Raw genomic sequence first — 24,224 nt, 5'->3', positions numbered from 1 at the left:
CCAACAAGTCATGCTTTAAAATCGCATACGCCCGTGGAATGGTAACACTTTCAAAGCCTTTACAGGCTACCAGTTACACACAGGGTCTGGTGATATAATTATTACTCTCGCTCTGATGGTTGCGTCAATACCTCACATACGTGATGCGATCACAGTTTTCTTATGCATGCTGGACCCACGTATGTATTTGCCTTTATGCATGAGCACCGGGGGGGGGGGGGGCACTTTTAATTTTACTTTATATTTAAAAAAAAATCCTATTTTGGTTAAAATTCTTTTTTACACTGCCCCTTAATGTTTTTTTTTTTTTTTTTTATCAAATGTATTGCTATCACAAGGAATAAATCCTATCCCTTGTGTTAGCATTGGCAGTGACTGGTACTCTTTACTAAGACATCTTTACTCTGTCCTTAAAAGCATCTGAGCTTGGTTTGATCAGATGTTGTTACAAGCCAGTGACAGCTTGTTTACTACAAACTGAAACCGAAAGTGACAAAATCCTAGTCGCTATTAAGGAAGTCTCATTCCTCCTTCATCTCTATGGTCAGCCGACGAAACCACCAGCTTTAGTCCTGGACCTCCGGGAGAAGCCGGAAAGCCCAGGAAGGCAGTGAGAGTAGAGGGACCTCCTTCTGCCACATTTAAAAGCGATCTAGTGGCTATATAGCTGCTCGGATTGTTTTTACATTATTCAGCATCACCGACTGAAAAAAAAAAGATACTGGGGTCATGACTAGGGATGAGCTTCGTATTCGAGTCAAACTCATGTTCGACTCGAACATTGTATGTTTGATCGTTTGTCGAATTACGAACGTTTTGGGCCGTTCGCGCCAAATTCGAGTGGCGTGTCACGGCCCATAATTCACTACGGCATGATTGGCCAAGCATGCACTATGACCCGCATGCTTGGCCAATCACAGCTTGCAAAAAACGACCAGGGTGGCTTTGGCCAATTATGGCTCAGGGGGTTTAGTACACGCCCCACACTAGTAAAGGCCGGCCGCAGGTCGGCCTTGTGTAGTGTGTTGTGGTGGTTAAGAGAGAGAAGACAGAGAGAGAGAGAGAGTATTTTTTTGTAGGTAAATAGAGCAGGCAGGCAGGCAGGCTAGTCAGTTAAAGTTACAGTGTGTAGAGGATATAGATGCATCCCAGGTGTTGTATATATATGTATACACTGTATAGTTTAGCTAGATCCGCTCTTCCTAATTTACTGACAGGCAGGCAGGTGATTGTGCTAGCTGCAGTATTCTCACGTGGTGTACTGCCTGTGTCCTCTGCAGTGGGCACCTAAAGCTACGTGGTGTGTGTACTGCCCGTGTCCTCTGCAGTGTGCACCTAAAGCTACGTGGTGTGTACTGCCTGTGTCCTCTGCAGTGTGCACCTAAAGCTACGTGGTGTGTGTACTGCCTGTGTCCTCTGCAGTTTGCACCTAAAGCTACGTGGTGTGTACTGCCTGTTTCCTCTGCAGTGTGCACCTAAAGCTACATGGTGTGTGTACTGCCTGTGTCCTCTGCAGTGTGCACCTAAAGCTACGTGGTGTGTGTACTGTCTGTGTCTGTGCTATTTTTCTCAATGATTTTCATCCATATTGCAGGGACCAGACATTACATTAAATCCGCAAGCAGTTTTAAATTACTTTTTTCTTATAGTAATCTCATTTTGTGCAGGGACAGTTCTAAACACGTGCTACTTCACAGGCATACTATAGACACCCAGCAGGTACGATATTTAAAGGAATTTTTCATATTTTTTTTTTCACTTTGAGCATCATTAAAATCACTGCTCCAGAAAAAACTACAGTTTTTAAAACGTTTTTTTTTCCATTGATACATGTTCCCTGGGGCAAGACCCGGGTTCTCAAACCCGTTTTACGACAATATCTTGCATATTAGGCTTTAAAATGAGCACTTTTGAATTCGAACGTTTGAGTCCTATAGACGTCAATGGGGTTCTAAATGTTCGCGCAAAACGGTCGGTCCGTTCGAAGGTTCTGGTGCGAACCAAACGGGGGGGGGGGGGTGTTCGGCTCATCCCTAGTCATGACTGCAGCTACAGCCATGGCCTTGGTATAACCACTGAAACCCAAGGATGTATGGGTACATCCTAAGTGCAGAAATGGTTAATAAATGCAAATAGAATGTTCACTTTGCAAGTGACTTTTCCCCAGAGGGAGTGAGATGAAGCTCTTTTTTGCAAAGTAAAATTTCCCCATATTCACTTACCTTTGGGGAAAATTCCTTTACAAAGTGCAACTTCCCTACAAAGTGAGCAGCCTTTAGTAAATTAACTTCAACTGGCATAAAATATGAAAGCACTGCCTTTGCTTGTGCTTGGAATAAAGAGATATCCAAAATGTAACCCTGTTCCAAACCTTTAGAGAAAGCATCCAATTCCATTCCTACGAGAGTAGTGTCAAGTCCTCCCATTCCTCCCAGCACAATCGCGGCTGTATAGAATGTTTCTCCCCTGCTGCTCATCTGTTTTCCCCATTTACAGTAGCTTTTTGTTTTCCTTTTACCTTTGCACATCCAATATCTCATCTCTGCTATGTATATAAATGACAGACAGCCAGGGGCTTCTATATTCTACAAGCCAAAGTATTACATTAACATTAAGTGACATCTTAATAAAACGGTCTGGCTTTTCTAGTACAAAAAGACGTACATTGACTTCAGATCACTAGAGGACAGCAGATGCCAGGGACTTCATATATGAATCCACTTTGCTCCCTTACCTTTCCAATGCTCCTTCTTATTGAAATGAACTAAAGCTATCCAAGTCTTGTCTGATTGTAATGTGTATTGTATCACAATATTCTATATGTTATCTTATAACAGGACAATTGTGTTTTGTATAATAAACGATTGAATGGCTAATTGGCATATCTATGGGAACTGTTTTAGACGATGAAGCGTATGGCATTCGGACTCAATGTCACTGTTAGCTGCAGGCATGGATCTTATTATGGAAAACACATTTGTGCAGCCCATTTGAAAGCTTAGATTATGTACAACAGCAGGTGGCTCATACCATAAAATGAAAGCATAATCCTTATTGTAAATAAATAGATTAAAAGAGGTGAGATGCGCTCCCTGTCTCCCTGATGTTCTAAAATATGTTTTGTTGCTGCCCAAATTGCAGGAAGCATTAATGTGTAGCAGTTGGGTTGCAAATGTGCTATTACACCTGTCACCAGTGTAAATTCTATTTGATTCATGGCACAGATATTCCCATTCTATTATTAGGCAACAGCCAGTGAGCAATGAGTAATGGGAAAGTCGCTTTTCATTGGCTAATTGGTCATCACAGCCAGCCCAAATTGGAAACCTGTAGGGAAGTTCAGACTGGTTGTAAGAAAAAGCGACACCAAATGGTGCAAACTTTCCAGACATATGTACATACACAGCTGAAAAAAAAAATGTGTATTTGCAAAAGATACCGTTCACACCAGCAGCTAGCATTACCATAATGACTATGGTGTGTACCATAACAGAGTGATGCAAAGACTGCTGTGCCATTTGATATTCAAATACTCTTGCAACGCTATATAGACTTAGCCTTCCATGTCACTTAGGCATTGCTAGCTAGTTTACTGAATATGAACATGACCACACTGGTGGGGTTCTCCTATTCTCTACTATGCCTTAAAGAATTTCTTAGGCCGCGTACACACGGTCGGTCCAAACCGATGAAAATGGCCCGAAGTCCAGTTCCATCGGTCCAAACCGACCGTGTGTACGGCCCATCGGTCTGTTGTCCTTCGGACAAAAATTTGAGAACTACTAGAATCAATGGCTGAAACTTGCATTGGGCTACATAAATCAAATTTTCACTCATTTTGGTATTTACTATTTACTCTTGGTAGAAAAGGCATCGGAGTTAAAATGGAGTAGTTTTCATGTCTGAGCATGCTCAAATGTGCTGGCACCTGGTTGTAAATAGATGGGCAATTTATTTCTTCTCAGACTTTTAAAGGTATTTCAGTGTATATAATACTTTTTAACACAGTTTAAAAGCAGATTATCTTTAAACAATATACCACATGATTCAGTACCACTTAGGCAATCATATCATGCTTTAAACATTATTTACGTGCAATACTCCAGGTCCTAGCAAGAGTAGGGGGTTGGGGCATTATCTGTTGTCTGGCAGTTATAGTAAATTAGATTTTGGGAGTATTTTTGCCCCAGTGCTATTGTGAATTCCGTTTGGGCGCTAATTACAGCGATTGTGGTAATTTGAGCGCTTATTAGTGCTATAGTAAATGGCCCCCATAGTGTGTATACGGCTTTAAGGTCTATGTGCAAAGAAAGTGTGTCTATTTACTGATAGTTAAGCAGTTACAACAGCGGTAATGGTGACAACACTGCAGTGATTTTATTGCAAACGGAAATGTGTTGTCCTTATCAAATTAAGTGACTATCAAATAGTTTTCTGGTAGGATCAACTTGTAGTTACAAAATATTTTCAGAGGGTATTTGGAAAAACAAGAAGTCCAATCTTACTGTTTATATCCCGTTTTATATTTTTACTATAGTTTTTTTCTATTGTATATTAGGATCAGCAGAAATATGAGAAACCTTTACCTAGAAGAGGTAAGTCTGGCAGGTATGAGGTGATTACTATCCTGCTAAAAGATAAGACATCACCACTTACCAAATCCCTTACAGGTTTTATCTATTTAATACAAAAGACTGTTTTACTGACATGATCATCAGTAATGAATATACTGGTCCTGTATTAATGCTGCCTCTTATAAAAGGGGGATTGTCCCTTTTTAGGCACAAGTTGTGCCATGTACTCCAGTTACTTCCAATTGATATTAGCCAGTTCAGTGGAATTTGTCCTGCATTTTGCATCCTCCAATTTAATTCCAGATAGATAGCAACCATATCTTAATGCTCTAATAATATCAATTATTACTTTAGAATCAATCGAGTAAATGAGGCAGTATGTAGGAGAGTGAGACTAATAAAAAGACTAGGATGTACATGTGTTAAATCAATTGAAACCACAGAAACCAAAATGCTAGAAAATGAATGAATGATTATGATAGAAAATGTCACAGTGTCACTTCTTTTTATCTAGCAGTAGATTATATTGGAACATTTTCCTTCATCCCTTTTTGGAAAGTAATAAGGATAATACCATTATCATGTATCAGCTAAAAAGGAGAAAAATAATAGAATGCCTATGAAGATGAGGACAAGAGAGGTGTTCTGTAGTCCTACCACACTTCCTGCCCTAGGATGACAATGCTACTCATCCAAAATAAAGTACAATGAGTAAGCGCTGACACCTTAGGACAGGAAGCGTCTTACTGGCAGGATCACAACATGAACATAAAGGAAAACAAGCTGACTACTAAACTGCACTACATTACAGGTTAGGATTGGGTTTAGATATTTTTTTTAAATGGTATTAAACCCAAAACCAAAAATGTAATATATTGCAGCTTACCAATCATCAGATTGTGCCTCCTGTATTAGAGTATACAATAAAAGTGTAGCACTGGAGAAGGAAAAATATGCAACCATATAATCAGGGGAGAGCTGGGCTGGGGGGCAGGGTGGCAATTGCCTCCCAGGCAGCTCTAACTTATGTTCAAAATGGCCTGCAGCCGCTGCCCTTTTCCATTTTCTTTTTTATTCTGCACAAGGAAGTCGAGCCGGGGGCTGGGAGCCACAGCGGCAGACAGCTAGCTGTTGCATTCCGGGAGTTGTAGTCCACGCTTAAGCTCCCGGTGGGTGGAAAACAGAGAAGCACAGAGGAAACTACAACTCCCTGGGACCGCATTCTTGGAAGCAGGCAGAGGCAGTGTGTGCCAGGGAGTCGGGATGCAGGGCTGGGCACTGGCTGCAATTTTACCCCAGGACCAGGAGCATTACCCCCCAAGGAGGCCGTGCAGATCCAACTACTTTTAGCTGATCTCCTTGCATTGCAACTCTGCATTAGTCAGTGGTAAATGTGACATACACTATATACAGTACAATCACCTGAAACTAGTTAGTTTCCACAATCCATGACTTAACTTCACAGTTCACACAAATACGTTTTAAATTCAAACTGTAGCACTGACGTAAGTAATTTTTTCTTATTAAACTTTAAGAAAAACATAGCAAGTTAGTTTAACTTTAATTATAAAACGTATCTAGTATATTGACTGTCAGTCACTTTATAGTAGGCAAGTAGGCATCACTTTAGCCAGTCACGCAGACATACCAGAGTGTTTACATTTTCTGGAAGCAGACTTGATCGCATTTTATTAACAATATACCCTGAAGAACTGAACAGTCTTCCGCACGGAACAGATGTTGCAGATACACAAAGAATTGTCTGCACAAAACTGCTTAGGACAGCAAAACGATGGTCATTTTTGCCCCCTTCCCCTGATGGAACCTGATGCATCCTGCTGCTCCACAGATGCAAAGGTACCTCAATCCAATGGGTGCAGTTTTACTCGCATCCAGCAGGGTAAGTCTCACTGTCCAGGCTGTCCGGTGACGTCAAGAATTTTGATCGATCAAAAAAATTTAAGATTAATCGAGGAATTAATCTTTAATTTCCCCAGCCCTACTTTAAAAATAAATTGTTTTAACTTTTGATTTATTCATTTAATCTATTTGTTCACATTCATAAATTATGATATTTATATCAGTCACAATAAAATGTAGTATTTATTTTGTTTTAATTTATTTATTAACACTTAGTTGGGGTCCCAGTGCTCAGTGGGATGTACAGAACAGCTGCACAAACAGTCATGTCCCAGGCAGGACCTCCTTTAGTCACCGCAGTGACATACAGATAGAGCCACAGTACACAGCGAGGGACTAGGAATCCAACACATCCAGAATTGTTGGATGTGAAGATTCAGCCTGGGGCTATAGCTCCACAACAGAATGAAAGTTCCAGTAACAGGTAGCGGGACAGGAGAATGCTTGGATAATGATATTCCATTTTCTATTGTAGTTTTTTTTTTCTTATGTAAAATTGCAACATGGATGCTTTAAGAAAGCAGGGGACTCTGAAGACGTATCTGCACAGGGTTCCTTGTCTAGATCACAGGTGAAAAGCCAACATGATTTTTACACCAAACATTACGCTTTCCACAGAGCAAAAAGCTTTTTGCATTATGTTTGAAAATTACAATGGGAAAATGTAATGCCTAATACAGAATATATAGTGTTTTCATACTTTTTTTTAATAATTAATAATTGTGGTCAGAACCAATAAAATGTTTTTGTTCAAATTTGCAGACAGCTACCGATATCCTCTCTTTAGCTCTAAACGTGTGTTAAATGCCTATTAAACAAAGACTGTGGGGCAGATCCTCGTAAAGCGGCGCAGATACACTACGCCGCCGTAACTTATTTATTTTATTTCGAATCCACAAAGAATTTGCGCCGTAAGTTACGGCGGCGTAGTGTATCTCTGGCGGCGTAAGGGCGCGGAATTCAAATGGATGTAATGGGGGCGTGTTTTATGTAAATACGTCGTGACCCGACGTAAAAAAAAAATTTTTTTTAACTGCGCATGCGCCGTCCGTGGGGGTATCCCAGTGCTCATGCTCGAAATTAAACCGGAACCAGCCAATGCTTAAGACTGTGACGTCATTCTACGCAAATTCCTATTCGCAAACGACATACGCAAACGACGTAAAAAAATCAAAATTGTACGCGGGAACGACGGCCATACTTAACATTGAGTACGCCACCATTAAGCAATTTTAACTATACGCCGGAAAAAGCCGAACGCAAACGACGTAAAAACAATGCGCCGGCCGGATGTACGTTCGTGGATCGCCGTAACTAGCTAATTTGCATACTCGACGCAGAATTCGACGGAAACGGCACCTAGCGGCCGGTGGAAAAAATGCACCTAAGATCCGACGGCGTACTAAGACGTACGCCTGTCAGATCGACCCGAGATGCCGTTGTATCTTGTTTTGTAGATACAAAACAAAGATACGACGCAGGAATTTTAAAATTACGCCGGCGTATCAATAGATACGTCGGCGTAATCCTTTTGTGGATCTGCCCCTGTATCTTTTAAAATGTATAAACTTAAAAATAACTGAAAATTATTATAGACTCCCTTTAAGATAAAATGCATAAAATTTGTCCCTTAAAAATTCAAAATGTAAAAACGTAGCAAATTTTCTCTTTGAAAATTAAAGCATTATCGTCACATCTGATAATGACAATTCAAATGTACTTTTACATACAATGCTACAGCATCATAAGTCACTTCCATTGAGTCACAAATTATTCATCTGATTGGCAATTTTCCATCAATTTCAACTTTTTATGTACCAGGAATTGCAAATGCAATCACAAGTAATCTAAGAAAGCATCTAAGCGATCTAACACCCACAAACTCGATTGACCAACAGAATTTGGTTGATAGTGAAGTTGAAATTAACAGTCTCAATACATTTTACTGGAAGATTGAATTTAAAATTTAAAAATGTAAGTGGTTCTAAATGCAGGACATTGTTTACCCTAATGCATTCCCTGCATTAAAGGGGTTGTAAATGTACATTTTTTTTTCCTAAATAGCTTCCTTTACCTTAGTGCAGTCCTCCTTCACTTACCTCATCCTTCCATTTTGCTTTTAAATGTCCTTATTTCTTCTGAGAAATCCTCACTTCCTGTTCTTCTGTCTGTAACTCCACACAGCAATACAAGGCTTTCTCCCTGGTGTGGAGTGTCATGCTCGCCCCCTCCCTTGGACTACAGGAGAGTCAGGATGCCCACTAACACACAGCTCCTTTCTCTATCTGCAAAGTAGAGAGCGTCCTTCTGACTCTCCTGTAGTCCAAGGGAGGGGGCGAGCATGACACTCCACACCAGGGAGAAAGCCTTGCATTACTGTGTGGAGTTACAGACAGAAGAACAGGAAGTGAGGATTTCTCAGAAGAAATAAGGACATTTAAAAGCAAAATGGAAGGATGAGGTAAGTGAAGGAGGACTGCACTATGGTAAAGGAAGCTATTTAGGAAAAAACATTTTTACCTTTACAACCCCTTTAAGATAAAATATGTCCCAGTATTTATATCGCTCCTCATCTACATAAATACTTACCTGAGTCCTATCTCAATCCAGGGCTGTGCCTGAGTGCAGCAGTGCTCATCTTTTTTACTCTCCTTACAGGACTAAGTGAGAGCAGTCGGAGCCTTTGGCTCATTCTGCTGTCAATAACATCCAGTTAGGAGGGAGCAGGTATGTGCTTATGGACACATACATTCTTTTTTGGGGATGAGCCCAGACGTTTGTCCCCATTAGAAGCAGATTCCTATGGTGACACACTGAGAAGAGGAGGAGCCTAGAGCACTGTGCCCCAAGCCCACCCAGTTGTCTTCCTGATTCTCCTTCCGGGCAATAATGAAATGGGTCCTGAGAGGAGAAGTGATCCTATTGTCTGCTGAAGAGGAGGAGGGAGAAGACGCAGGGGAAGTCGCCGAAGCCGAGGAGGAGAGGTTAAGCTGCTGCCCGGAGGGAGTGCTGATTGAGACCTAGATGGGATAAGTGCGGGGCTGGTGACCGACCCGACCAACCGGGGGAGGGTGTCAGCGGGTAGGTTGTTTTCTGCCCCCCCAAAAAAACATACAACCAGCCGCCACTGGTGTACAGCATTGTATGCCCCATGTGAACAAGTCCTAACCCTTCCAATTGCTATTAAGAAAAAAACGTGGCTTTACAAACGGTTAAAAAGTTTGGATTAACCACTTCAGCCCCGGAAGAATTTACCCCCTTCCTGACCAGAGCACTTTTTGCGATTCGGCACTGCGTCGGTTTAACTGACAATTGCGCGGTCGTGCGACGTTGCACCCAAACAAAATTGATGTCTTTTTTTCCCCACAAATGGAGCTTTCTTTTAGTGGTATTTGATCACCTCTTTTTTTGCGCTATAAACAAAAGAAGAGCGACAATTTTGAAAAAAAAAAAGCAATATTTTTTTACTCCAATAAATATCCCCAAAAATATATAAAAAAAATAATTTCTTTCTCAGTTTAGGCCAATATGTATTCTTCTACATATTTTTGGTAAAAAAATAATTGCAATAAGCATATATTGATCGGTTTGCGCAAAAGTTAGCGGGGGATAGTTTTATGGCATTTTATTATATTTTTTTTTTACTAGTAATGGCGGTGATCAGCGATTTTTATCATGACAGCAACATTATGGCGGACACATCAGACATTTTTGACACTATTTTGGGACCATTGTCATTTATACAGCAAACAGTGCTATAAAAATGCACTGATTACTGTGTAAATGACACTGGCAGGGAAGGGATTAAACGCTAGGGGGTGATGAAGGGGTTAAGTGTGTCCTAGGGAGTGATTCTAACTGTGGGGGGGATGGGCTACAAGTGACACGACAGTGATTACTGCTCCAGATGACAGGGAGCAGTAGATCACTGTCCTGTCATTAGGCAGAACAGGGGAATGCCTTGTTTACGGCATCTCCCTGTTCTGCAGCAGTGCCATTCTGCCGACGTATATCAGCGTTAGCCGGTCGGCAAGTGGTTAAATGCCAATGGAAAATATAGTTAAAGTATCAATTACAACACAAAAAAAATGCAAATACTCAGCATAATCTTCACTTGTACTTTGATACGCCCATTACAGATAACCTGTCATCAAGAAGAGCGTGTGCATCAGTATCATCAAAGTAATGTGTGTCTGGATAAATATTATAGTGTAATACCTGGACATCTGTCCTCGATACCCAGGCACAGAGCAGCAATGAAAGCTGCTGGTTCTATACAAATTGCGGTCATAAGGCCAAACAGCACACAACGGTTTCAATCCAGCAGCCAGCCAATTGTGTTTGCCACAATCATCTGTGAATGGCTGTGCATGATCATAAAATGCTCCAATTGTGCAATCAATAGTTTATTGTCAAAGCAAAGCATGATCAATAGCAATTACTAGAGAAGTCAGGTAATGTTATATAGAGAGTTCACAAAAACCTTTTCAGGATTTCGTTATAAAATGTTATGATAAATGATTGTTTTTGGATCAGCCTGTGTCCGCTGTGTCCATAGAAAAGTTGTCAGTCACAGTGTAGATGTGTGCCTTTCCTTATGTACTTAACATCAATCTACCTTTCTGTTTGCTTGAATTGATCTCCAAGGTTATTCAGCTTCAGACAGTCATATAAATAGTGTGAAATAACAGAGAACACACAATACAGTGAAGACAGTTCCTGAAGGTCTCATCAAGTAAGTTGTCATTGTATAGCGAGCAGAAAGTAATATCTTCAAAATTGTGTTATAGCACTTAGACCCCCCCCCCCCCCCCCAGCATACACCTCAACGCTTGTTTATGTCAAACTACAATCTAAATTTCCTTTACATAGTGAGATTTTTATCACGTGACTCTTATTGGTGTACTATGGGGCTGACACTGGGGCAAAAATAAAGCGATATCATTTTATAATCTGCACTATAAATGAAACATAACAATCAGTTGTTGGGGGGGGGGGGGGGGGGGCAGCTCTATATTTATTTTCATGGATTTTTGTATATCAGCTCAAATGTAGTCCCTGTTCATAGAAATACTCATAGTGCTTTACAGAAAGTTACTATAAATATTTGATATGAAACCTTTTGTAACTCTAGGTTTTAAGATTTGTGGATATTCAATGTGCTTGGTTTGAGAGTAACTTGGTTTGAAAGCGTTTTGCAAGACAAGCAAAATGTTTTAATAAATTTTGCCTTGATATACAAGCGATGTCTTGATATAAGAGTAGCGTCATGTCACAACTGAGTGTAAAAGAGAAGAGAGGAGCCTCTAAGTGTAGCAATATGGTTACATTTAATGAAGGTACAACATTTAGAAACTTATTGCTACACTTAGAGGCGCCTCTCTTCTCTTTTATACCCTGTTGAAATGCTTTGATATACAAGTGCTTTGGATTACAAGCATGTTTCTGGAACGAATTATGCTCTCAATCCAAGGATTTACTGTATCAGGATCTCAGGTTAGATACACAGCTGACTGTGACTCAAGAGAGGTAAAGACCTCCTCCCCTCCACAGTGTTCTTCCTAATTAGTCTATAGGAGCAGTCAGCAAGTGCACAACCAATGCTCAGCTTTCTTATTAGCAGGCCCAGCATGCACTGCACGCACTGGTGCATATGTATTAAATGTTTACTTATAATAAATAGAAGTAAAAATAAAAGGAATATCAATTTGTAAACTTAGTACATGTCCTTTCAAAGCTTTAAAGTGGAACTAAACTGCATTAGAACACCACAAAACAAAAAAACTATTTAATAATTTTTTTATATTTAAAGCAAACTCCCTCATCCATCCATAACTCCATAACTCCATGCTTTATTATGAAATTACTGTTAACCCCCCCCCCCCCCCTTGGTATTTCTGGTCATGGATTCATTTACTTCCTGGAATTTACCTTCCCTTAGCTCAGGCATGCAGGCAGGAGGGTGTGCCCTCCTATGCTCCTGAAGACTCCTGGGATGTATGAAAGCATCTGCCTAGACATGGAAACCAGGGAGTAACTGAAGAAATGTAAAATAACGTTTAAAAAAAGTAAATATGATATACTTTCCTATCTATTTTTAATCCTTATTCTGCTAGCATTAGTAAATAATCAATGTTTATTGAGAGAGTCAATCTCCTCTTCAAATGGGTTGTAAAGGTTTTTTTTTTTTGTTTAAAAAAAATAACAAACATGTTATACTTACCTGCTCTGTGCAAGGGTTTTGCACAGAGAAGCTCTAATCCTCTTCTTCTGGGGTGCCCTAAGGGCGCTCCTGGTTCCTCCTCTCCATCGGGTGCCCCCACGGAAAGCCTCTTTCCCTGAGGGCACCCATGTGGGCGTGCTTACGATTCCAGCTGCTGCGTCCATTGACACAGACAGCATGACTCGACCTGGACGGCCCCCCACTTCCGTGTCATTGGATTTGATTGACAGGAGCAGGAGCCAATGGCTCCTGCTGCTATCAATCTATCCAATGAGGATGGTGACAGTGGCTGGAGACGCTGGGATTGTGCTCATCGCTGGAACGGACAGGCTCAGGTAAGTTAAAGGGGGGCTCTGGGGGGCAGCTGTAGCACAGAACATTTTTCACCTTAATGCATAGAATACATTAAGGTGAAAGATCATGAGACTTTACAACTACTTAATGCAAATAAAAAATTTGTTAGTGGAGAATTAAGAAGTGTAGTAAGCATTGCCCTTCTGGCCAGGTCACAATATTAGCTTTTGAGACTCATCTGCCTAAGAAAATGTATTTAATGGCAGGACTTTCAATGCCACAAAGACAGGTAGGTACACAAGAAGGCAAAACAGTATATCAGTCCACTCCAAGTCTCTGTACCTCCTGATCCACCCAATCGTGGGCGTTGTCCTGTCACCCAGATCATCCCAGCTCCATAAAGCTGCATTTACAAACGTATGAGCCACCTTCTGTGATTATGAGTAAGAAGCCAGGTCTTAGTCAAAAAAAGTTTGATGAGGCATTGTAGTCTGATGTGCAACTCCCAAGCTTATTAATAGTAAGAGATTATGGCATGCCTCTCTTTGTAAAAGAGAAGAGCACCATAATATTTTCTTGAATTTTTTGCTAGTAATTTCGAAAAACTGTAGTATGCCATTAAGAACTATGCTGTGTTTCTATACACAAGGCTAGTGTAAAAATAGATTTATTATCATCATACCTGAATGTCAAGATCAGGGGTGACAAAGTCCTTTAAAAATTCAATAGGGCTCATCAAATATGGGCAGTGGTTGGTGAATACCTACAATAAAAAAAAAATATAATGCAATTTAATATAACAGGATTATTAGGCTGATTATATATAAATAAAGTACGCTGACAATATCTTTACTGTGTCCTTAAAAAATCCATGATTTAGTGCGAAAGTATACTATTTCATACTAAATATTATTTATAAAGAAGAATATGGTTTTCTACAATGAACAACCTTTGTACATAAGTTTGACTAATTGCAACTTGCATACAGTTTGTACATTGGAAGGTGTCAAACCACAACATAACTCAAGCCTACCACTACTGTATCAGCATTTAATCACTTAAGGACCGCCGCACGACGATATACGTCAGCAGAATGATACGGCTGGGCACATGGACGTATATATACACGTCCCCTTTAACCTCCCTAGCGGTATGATTATTTCAGATTTAAGATGCTGAAAGCGGTACCATTATTTGCAAGGAAATTTGGTGTTTTATATTGTAGGCCTCTAATTTTTAGGAATAACTCACTTAAATCTGACCAAACAAGAGTCTAGTAGGCATCCCAGGTATGAAATTTTTTTAAAAACAAAATTATAAATTATAATATAATAAATAATTATAAGTAATTATAACAAATAATAATATAATTATAATAAAAATTATTCAATAATGTAATCAACTCAAAATCACTGAAATTTGCTCAGTTGCAGAATTGTCGCTGTCATAACTTTTATTTTTTTATGACGAATTTCCCCACAAATCGCTATCGCACAATTCTGCAAGTGATTATAATTTATTATTGCTGTTTTCTAGCTGCTCTAAAACCATTTTTCACATAAAGGGACACTTTTGGTTGCTATGGACAATCTACAGTTTGCAGGCAGAAAGAACAGTTTTTATTATATAAAAGTACATGTAGGGCACTGGGCAGACCACTAGGGACAAGGGGGGTGTGTATTTTTTACATACAGTACTGTAATCTATAAGATTACAGTATACTGTATGTAAGGTGTTTGTTTACCTTTTTGAATTTGGCGCCGTTCTCCGCCCCCGTGCGTCGTAACGTCGCAGGGAACAGAGATCGGCGGCATACAGAGGCACTGTGTGAATCGAGCGAGCACCCGCTCGCTCACACAGCGCGGTGGCATCGCTGGATCCATGGACAAGGTAAGGTAAACACTGCGCTCACGACTCGGTCCGAAGCTCTGTGACCACGCTCGCGGGACCCGTGTCCTGCGATCGGGGCACAGGAGCTGAAGAACGGGGAGAGGTGTGTGTAAACAAACCTTCCCCGTTCTTTTCTGTGGCAATGTCAGTGATCGTCTGTTTCCTGTTATAGGGAACGACGATCACTGACGTCACACGTCCAGCCCCGCCCCCCTACAGTTAAAAACACACATGAGGTCACACCTTACCCCTACAGCGCTCCCTAGCGGTTAACCCCTTCACTGCCATTGTTTTTTTTTCACAGTAATCAGTGCATTTTTATAGTACTTTTCGCTGTGAAAATGACAATGGTCCCAAAAATGTGTCAAAATTGTCCGATGTGTCCACCATAATGTCACAGTCACACAAAAAATCACTGATCGCCGCCATTAGTAGTAAAAAAAAATATTAATAAAAATGCAATAAAACTATCCCCTTTTTTGTAAACGCTATAGATTTTGCGCAAACCAATCAATAAACGCTTATTGCGGGTTTTTTTCCCAAAAATAGGTAGAAGAATACGTATTGGCCTAAACTGAGGAAAAAAAATTATATCTTTTTTGGGGATATTTATTATAGCAAAAAGTAAAAAATATTGTTTTTTTTTTCAAAATTGTCGCTCTATTTTTGTTTATAGCGCAGAAAATAAAAAACGCAAGGGTTGATAAAATACCACCAAAGCTCTATTTGTGGCAAAAAAAGGATGTAAATTTTGTTTGGGAGCCACGTTGCACGACCGCGCAATTGTCAGTTAAAACGATGCAGTGCTGAATCGCAAAAAGGGGCAAGGTCCTTAACCTGCATATTGGTCTGGGTCTTTACCAGTTAAAGGGGTTTTCTACTTTCATCAAGAAAGAAACACCCCCCCTTCCCTGGTGGGCTGTTGCAGTATGCAATTTGCATGTAGCACAGCTTGTTTTTTGTTTTTTTGACCGATCATAATGTGGCGCTTGTGTACTGATACACTATACTGTCAAAACTATTGGGACACCTCCCTTTACATGCACATGAACTTTAATGGCATCCCAGTCTTAGTCCGTAGGGTTCAATATTGAGTTGGCCCACCCTTTGCAGCTATAAGAGCTTAAACTCTTCAAGGAAGGCTGTCCACAAGGTTTAGGAGTGTGTCCATGGGAATGTTTGACCATTCTTCCAGAAGCACATTTTTGAGATCAGGCACTAATGTTGGACGAGAAGGCCTGGCTCGCAGTCTCCGCTTGAATTCATCTCAAAAAACTTCTATCGAGTTGAGGCCAGTCAAGTTCCTCCATCCCAAACTACCTCATCCATGCCTTTATGGACCTTGCTTTATGCACTGGTCCAAATCATTTGGTGGAGGGGGGATTATGGCGCGGGGTTGTTTTTCAGGGATTGGGGTTAGGCTTGGCCCCTTAGTTTCAGTGAAGGGAACTCTTAAGGCATCAGCATAACAAGACATTTTGGACAATTTCATGCTCCCAACTTTGTGGGAACAGTTTGGAGATGGCCCCTTCCTGTTTCAACATGACTGCACACCAGTGCACAAAGCAAGGTCCATAAATATATGGATGAGTTTGGAGTGGAGGAACTTGACTGGCCTAAACTCAACCCGATAGAATACCCTTGGGATGAATTAGAGTGGAGACTGCGACCCAGGCCTTCTCGTCCAACATCAGTGCCTGACCTCACAAATGCGCTTCTGGAAGAATGGTCAAACATTCCCATAGACACACTCCTAAATCTTGAGGGCACCCTTCCCAAAAGAGTTGAAGCTGTTATAGCTGCAAAGCGTTGGCCAACTCAATATTGAACCCTACAGACTGGGATGCCATTAAAGTTCATGTGCGTGTAAAGGCAGGTGTCTCAATACTTTTGACAATATAGTGTATTTACACACCTTTTTATGCAGGCCCATTGAAAGCAATGCGCTGCATTCAGATGTGTGGAAAAAAATGCCTCAGTGCCATTAAAAATGGCCCACTTTTATGACCATGTGCAAGAACCCTTAGAATAATTGCCTATAATGGATTTCAAAGGCTGGAGCTGTATTATGCTAGAAAGTCAGGAGGTTTGATGTGGGTTTCACTCTGTGCTTGGTATCATCCTAACAGTGGAGAGGTCTGCCTCCTTCCTACAGTTGGGAACTGGTGGCCTGGGACAGCCAAATGATGGCCATGACAGGCAAATACAGTTTTATACACTTGTTTCTGTTTTACTCTTTACCTCTCTGAGTCCTTCCAGGGCCAGTGAACGGAAAGACAAAATCACTCCAATAATGGTCATCCTTTTCAGCAAGTTTTCTGGAGCTGAGGAGTGAAAAATCCAAGGATTCAAATCTTGACCAAATAACACAATAACATAATAAAAATCTATATGTAACATTACAATTCATACATCATCAGTCATAGCACAACTTGTATAACACATAACAAATAATATACAGGTGAAACTCAAAAAATGTGAATATCTCAGAAAATTTTAATATTACATGCAATCAATAAAACAAGGATTGTACGTAGAATAATATCGGACCTCTGAAAAGTAGAAGCATGCATATGTACTCAGTACTTGGTTTGGGCCCCTTTTGCAGCAATTACTGCCTCAAGGCGGCGTGGCATGGAAGCCATCAGCCTGTGGCACTGCTGAGGTGTTATGGAAGACCAGGAAGCTTCAATAGCGGCCTTCAGCTCTTCTGCATTGTTCGGTCTCATGTCTCATCTTTCTCTTGGCAATGCCCCACAGATTCTCTATGGGGTTCAGGTCAGGTAAATTTGCTGGCCAATCAAGCACAGTAATCCCACGGTCATTGAACCAGGTTTTGGTGCTTTTGGCAGTGTGGGCAGGTGCCAAGTGCTGCTGGAAAATTAAGTCAGCATCCCCATAGAGCTCGTCTGTGGAAGGAAGCATGAAGTTCTCCAAAATCTCCTGGTAGACGGCTGCGGTGACCCCGGACTTAAAGAAGCACAGTGGACCAACACCAGCAGATGAAGCGGCTCCCCAAATCAACACAGACTGTGGAAACTTCACACTGGACTTCAAGCATCTTGCAGTGTGTGCCTCTCCATTCTTCCTCCATACTCTGGGTCCTTGGTTTCCAAATGAGATGCAAAATTAGCTTTCATCAGAAAAGGACTTTGGACCACTGAGCAACAGACCAGGTCTGTTTGCCTTTAGCGCAGGTAAGATGCTTCTGACGTTGTTTGTTGTTCAGGAATGGCTTGACAAGAGGAATACGACATTTGAAGCCCGTGTCTGTGTGTGGTGGCTCTTGATGCACTGACTCCAGCCTCAGTCCACTCCTTGTGAAAGTCCCCAAAACTTTTGAATGGCCTTTTCCTGACAATCCTCTCCAGGCTGCGGTCATCCCTACTGCTTGTGCACCTTTTTTTTCCACACTTTTCCCTTCCACATAACTTTCTATTAATGTGCTTTGATACAGCACTTTGGAAACATCCAACTTTTTTTGCAATTACCTTTTGAGGCTTTGCCTCTTTATGGAGGGTGTCAATGATGGTTTTCTGCACAACTGTCAGGTCAGCAGTCTTTCCTATGATTGTGATTCCTACTGTTGAACCAGACTGAGAGCCATAATCATCACAATTATGACAAATCACGTCTTGAACTATCTTGCTTAGCATGTAATGAGTCTATTTCATATATTAGTTTCACCTTTTAAGTTGCATTAGTGAAATAAATGAACTTTTGCACGATATTCAAATTTTTCGAGTTTCACCTGTATGTAACATATCACAAAAGTAGCTCTCCTAGCCTATCCTAGAGAACCAGCTAAGACATATATCTGAAAATTATAGAAAACCCACTGTATACCTGTCAACATCTGGAAGCCAAGTGTGAATGAAACTTGAATACCTTTCTCCAGCAAACATTGGACTTGCCTTTGCAGTTTAACATGTACAGCAATGGAACACAGGCACGCGTGTGGGAACAAGAAATTCAATAGCTAAATCTGAACATCTATGCTAGAATCTAAGGTGACATTAATAGTCAGTATGTCTCTATGAAGTCTCTACATAATTTTAAAATTAAGTACACTAAGCACTTTCAGATTGCAGGGACGTGTATCCAGCTGCGGAGCAGTTAATTATAGTGTAATTATATGCAAAATTAAAGAAAAATATTCACATATATTAGCCAGTCTGGCATTATCATTAACATGGCAGTTTTTTTTTTACCTCCCCTGTACCATAGATATATTGTCCGAGAAATTGTAGCTTTACAGCTAACGCCGTTACCGCCCCAGTGTGAAAGGGGTCTTAAAGTGGAACTAAACTCTCCTATATCTTTTAGCCAAGGAAGTTGCCATCATGGCTTCTGTTTGATCCGTAACTGCAATGATACTGCAGATGATGGACTCCACTGCCTGCCTCATTTGTATATACAAACGTGTGACATTCCAGCTACATGTAAGTGCAATAGCTGTAATAATTGTTTTTATTTACTTAAACAAGATTACGCTATGTGGCCACTTTTCTTTCCTATCTCCTTAAAAACCAGTTCGGGGACCCAATTCCACACCACAGGTCTTGCCATATTCCAATCATCGCTTATTAGAGGTTATGATGTCCATCTAAACCACAATCCTTCCATCTACCGCTGGTGATTGTACTCTATACAAGCCTGTTTTGACTTTCGGTGATGTATGTCCCCTTAAAGTGGAGGTTCACCCTAAAAACTAATTTTTAACATTAGACTAAGCATAGTAAGGGCATTTACTTTGGGCAGGTCTTTTTTTTCTTTCTCCGTACTTACCTTTATATTCTGATTTGGTCCAGGGCTTCCACGTTCTGATGACTCCGGGACTGGGCGTTCCTATCCCTGCCTCAGGGTTCCGATCACTGCGGGACTGGGCGTACCTATCCTTTGGTTCGATGATTGACGGCTTGTGAAACAGGTGACCTGTCGCACAACGCGCGTCAACAGATTTCCGGAAATAGCCGAGCTGCGAGTCGGCACTATACGGCACCTGCGCCCGCCGTGTAGAGCTGACTGCGCAGGCGCCGTTTAGTTCCGACTCGCAGTTTGGCTATTTCCCGACATCTGGTGACGCGCGTTGTGAACAGGTCACCTGTTTCACAAGCCGTCAATCATCGAACAGAAGGATAGGAACGCCAAGTCCCGTAGTCATCGGAACCCGGAAGCCCTGGACAAAAACAGAATATAAAGGTATGTACGGAAAAAAAAAAAATTACCTGCCGAAAGTAAATGTCCTTAGTATGCTGGCTCTGCTAGATGTAATGTTAAAAAAAAAAATTGGGGTGAACCCCCGCTTTAAGTCCATTCGCTCCGGTAAGCCTGCATTCTCTCTGGTGGCTGGTTATTATCACACATGGAAGAAGTCACAAACTGATGTTCTGATATATTTTTTCACTCATTCACTTGGTGGAATTTCATCACATATGGACTTTATTATATAATTTTTTTGTGATCCAACATCCAGTTGATGCACATTTTGCCCTTTATAAATGTTTTTTTCGTTTATTCGAATGACATATTTATTTGTATAAATTATTTCAATGTTTTTGTTATGATTGACATTGTATAAGCGCTACATATATATATATATATATATATATATATATATATATATATATATATATATATATATATTGTTCTTTGCTTTTTTCAAACAGCAGTGTTAGCAGCTACACCTTACATTGGCAGCGCAGGGTTATTTACACTTTTTAATTTTAAATAAATAACCTAAGTTACCTGTGATCAGAAATACTCAAGCAAATCTGTTTTATATGAGAAAACGTTGCATGGTTGAAAAACAGTAGAAATCACTTTTATACAAAGCAGAAATTACTTATTATTATTTACAGTGTAAATCGCTTTTTAAATGCGGTCAGTCTTTGCCAAGTAATAAGAGTAGAAAATCATTAGCTTTGAGCACTTAATAAATGAGCAATACAAAGAGCAGCCTATCAACTATATAGAAGCAATATAGAGTGACACCACCCAATAGTGTGCCTGGATTCAGTAGAGAACTATTCAACCAGGCATGACCCAGTGTAAGTTTATTATTACATGGTACAGTTATTTTGTTCATTGTTTGACTTGACCAAAATCTGTTCCTTTTTCCAATTAATGAACTGCTGTATGCCCAAGAGTGTTTTGTAGGTGACAGCTTATCTCTAAATTGCTTACAAGAGTCTATTAAAAAATAGCAAAATGGTAGTTTTATCAGCTGAAAAAGCAGAGTGAAGGAACATCTGTTGTGCCAAGTCCCTTGTTGCTGGAAACATCCAAATATGATAGTGACTTACAGCTCAGCTTGGATAACAATGATGGCATCAGCTCCGCATTGCCAAAGTTTGATCTGATTTGTACCAGCACATCCATATTCTCTAGCACCAGTTTCTGGAACAGAAAAAAAAAACATATTCCACAGTCATTTATGCAATGCAAATTAGTATGGCTCATGCATGTCAATGTTACATTAAAGAGTAATTCCATGCAAAATTGATATTCAAACAATTGAACTGACACCCATTAACTATTGCAACTGTGCGAAAGTTAGAAATGCTTAGTTTCCTTAACCTCCCTGGCGGTATGATTCTTTCAGAAAAAACATGCTGAAAGCGGTACCATTATTTGCAAGGAAATTTGGCGTTTTATATTGTAGGTCTGTAATTTTTAGAAATAACTCACTTAAATCTGACCAAACAAGATTCTAATAGGCATCCCGAGTATGACATTTTTTTAAAAACAAAATTTAAATTATAATATAATAAATAATTATAAATAATTATAACAAATAATAATATAATTATAATAAAAATTATTCAATAATGTAATCAAATCAAAATCACTGAAATTTGCTCAGTTGCAGAATTGTCGCTGTCATTATTTATTTATTTTTATGACGAATTTCCCCACAAATCGCTATCGCACAATTCTGCAAGTGATTATAATTTATTATCGCTGTTTTTTAGCTGATCTAAAACTATTTTTGACATAAAGGGACACTTTTGGTTGCTATGGACAATCTACAGTTTGCAGGGAGAAAGAAACGTTTTTATTATATAAAATGACATGCATGACACAGGACAGACCACTAGGGACAAGGGGGTGTGTTTTTTTTACATACAGTACTGTAATCTATAAGATTACAGTATACTGTATGTAAAGTGTTTGTTTACTTTTTTGAATTTGGCGCCGTTCTCCGTCCCCGTGCGTCGTAACGTCGCAGGGAACGGAGATCGGCGTCACACAGAGGCACTGTGTGAATCGAGCGAGGTCCCGCTCGCTCACACAGCGCGGTGGCATCGCTGGATCCAGGGACAAGGTAAGTAAACCATGCCTGTGGATCTAGCGAGGCAAGCCCGAGTCTGACTCGGGGTTACCGATCGCAGCACAGAAATCTAACCCCGAGTCAGACTCGGGAACACCGCCAGGCAGGTTAAAGTGTATGTAAACCATAACAACGAATCTCTCTTATTTGTTACCCTTTGTTCTGTGAAATATACCATTGAAAGCATTTATTACTGTATATGTGCACAAAGATATTGCTCTCTTGTATTAAATTGTAACTGTACTGTCCCCCATTATTTTGTAGATAGCTGTGCAAATTGTTGGACACTATTTTAATCCTGCGTGACAATAAATTAATTGTTGATCTTCTCAGAAATTCAGAGCTGCCTTGTGCTCTCTGCCTGTGTAATCTCAAAAACACTTTATAGCCCTCCCTGTTTTTCATCTTAACCACTTGGGATCCGCCTGCCGTCAATTGACGGCTGCAGTGCGGATCCCAATTTCCAAACTGCCGTCAATTGACGGCCGCCCCTTTGGGCGTTCCCCGCGCGCGCTCCAGAGCGCGCTGCGGGGAAAATCTGTGTTGGCCGTGTCCCTCGGACACAGCCAATTACAGATCGCCGCGAACGGCCAATCAGAGTGGCCGTTCGCGAGGCGATCTGTGCGGCCAATGAGAGAGGATCTCATATGTAAACATATGAGATCATCTCTCATTGCCGTTTTACACAGAGACAGCGGTGCTGTCTCTGGAGAGGAGACCGATCTGTGTCTCTTGTACATAGGGACACAGATCGGTCACCCCCCCAGTCACCCCCCCCTCCACCTACAGTTAGAACACTAAGCAGGGATACATTTAACCCCTTCCTCACCCCCTAATGTTAACCCCTTCAATGCCAGTCAAATTTATACTGTAATTAGTGCATATTTATAGCACTGATCGCAGTATAAATGTGAATGGCGCCAAAAATGTGTCCGATGTGTCCACCATAACGTCGCAGTCCCATTAAAAATCGCAGATCGCCGCCATTTCTAGTAAAAAAAAATAATTAAAAAAAAATAATTCTGTCCCCTATTTTGTAAGCGCTATAACTTTTGCGCAAACCAGTCGCTTATTGCGATTTTTTTTTTTTTTTTTACCAAAAATATGTAGAAGAATACGTATCGGCCTAAACTGAGAAAAAAAAATGTTTTTTTTTTTTTAAATTGGGATATTTATTATAGCAAGAAGTAAAAAATATTGTATTTTTTTCAAAATTGTCTCGCTTCTTTGTTTATAGCGCAAAAAATAAAAACCGCACAGGCGATCAAATACCACCAAAAGAAAGCTCTACTTGTGGGGAAAAAAGGACGTCAATTTTGTTTGGGAGCCACGTCGCACGACCGCGCAATTGTTAGTTAAAGCGATGCAGTGCCGAAAGCTGAAATTTCACCTGGGCAGGAGGGGGGTATATGTGCCCAGTAAGCAAGTGGTTAAACTACAAATCCATGATTCCTTTGCTATGGATATGAACGCAGGGAGAGTGGTTGAGTAGTTTAGCTAAAGACACTGGGCAGGTCTGACACCACTTAGTCCACAAAAATGTTGTAGTTGATTTACTAAAACAAAAAAAATGGAAGTTAAATGATTTCTATTCACAGCTGTGCCAGATTTTGCATTCTCCAGTCTTAGTAAATATCCCCCCCTTGTGCCTAAACATAGATGTTGATATTGCAGGCTTGTTCCCAGTGTTAATTTCATTGACTAAAACCAACTAAAACATTTTAGTCGACTAACCTAATACCCTTTTAGTCGACTAAAATACGACTAAAACGAAAACGATTGAGATGGCTAAAATACGACTAAAATTACATTTTAGTCAAAAGACTAATGCCCCGTACACACGATCACTTTTTCTCATGAAAGAAAACAACGTTTTTCATCATAAAAAACGATGTTGCCCACACACCATCGTTTTGGAAAAATGATGAACAAAGCGCGGTGACGTACAACATGTACGACGGAACTCGAAAGGGGAAGTTCTAATCGCCTT

At 40.4% G+C, this 24,224-nt stretch overlaps 1 protein-coding gene across 1 annotated transcript in view; it reads right to left on the bottom strand.

Annotated features, from left to right (window-relative positions):
* NCKAP1L (NCK associated protein 1 like) overlaps nt 1-24,224 on the bottom strand; it is a 273,575-nt gene that overhangs the window by 93,980 nt on the left and 155,371 nt on the right. The window contains exons 24-26 of the mRNA XM_040340760.1: nt 21,207-21,300; nt 17,143-17,225; nt 13,694-13,774 (exon numbers count right to left, since the gene is read on the bottom strand). Coding sequence (XP_040196694.1) covers nt 13,694-13,774; nt 17,143-17,225; nt 21,207-21,300 — 258 coding nt within the window. The remainder of the gene's footprint in view (nt 1-13,693; nt 13,775-17,142; nt 17,226-21,206; nt 21,301-24,224) is intronic.

Source organism: Rana temporaria, chromosome 2 (assembly GCF_905171775.1).
Source record: "Rana temporaria chromosome 2, aRanTem1.1, whole genome shotgun sequence".
Taxonomy (NCBI): domain Eukaryota; kingdom Metazoa; phylum Chordata; class Amphibia; order Anura; family Ranidae; genus Rana; species Rana temporaria.
This window is presented reverse-complemented; position numbering and strand designations above follow the sequence as displayed.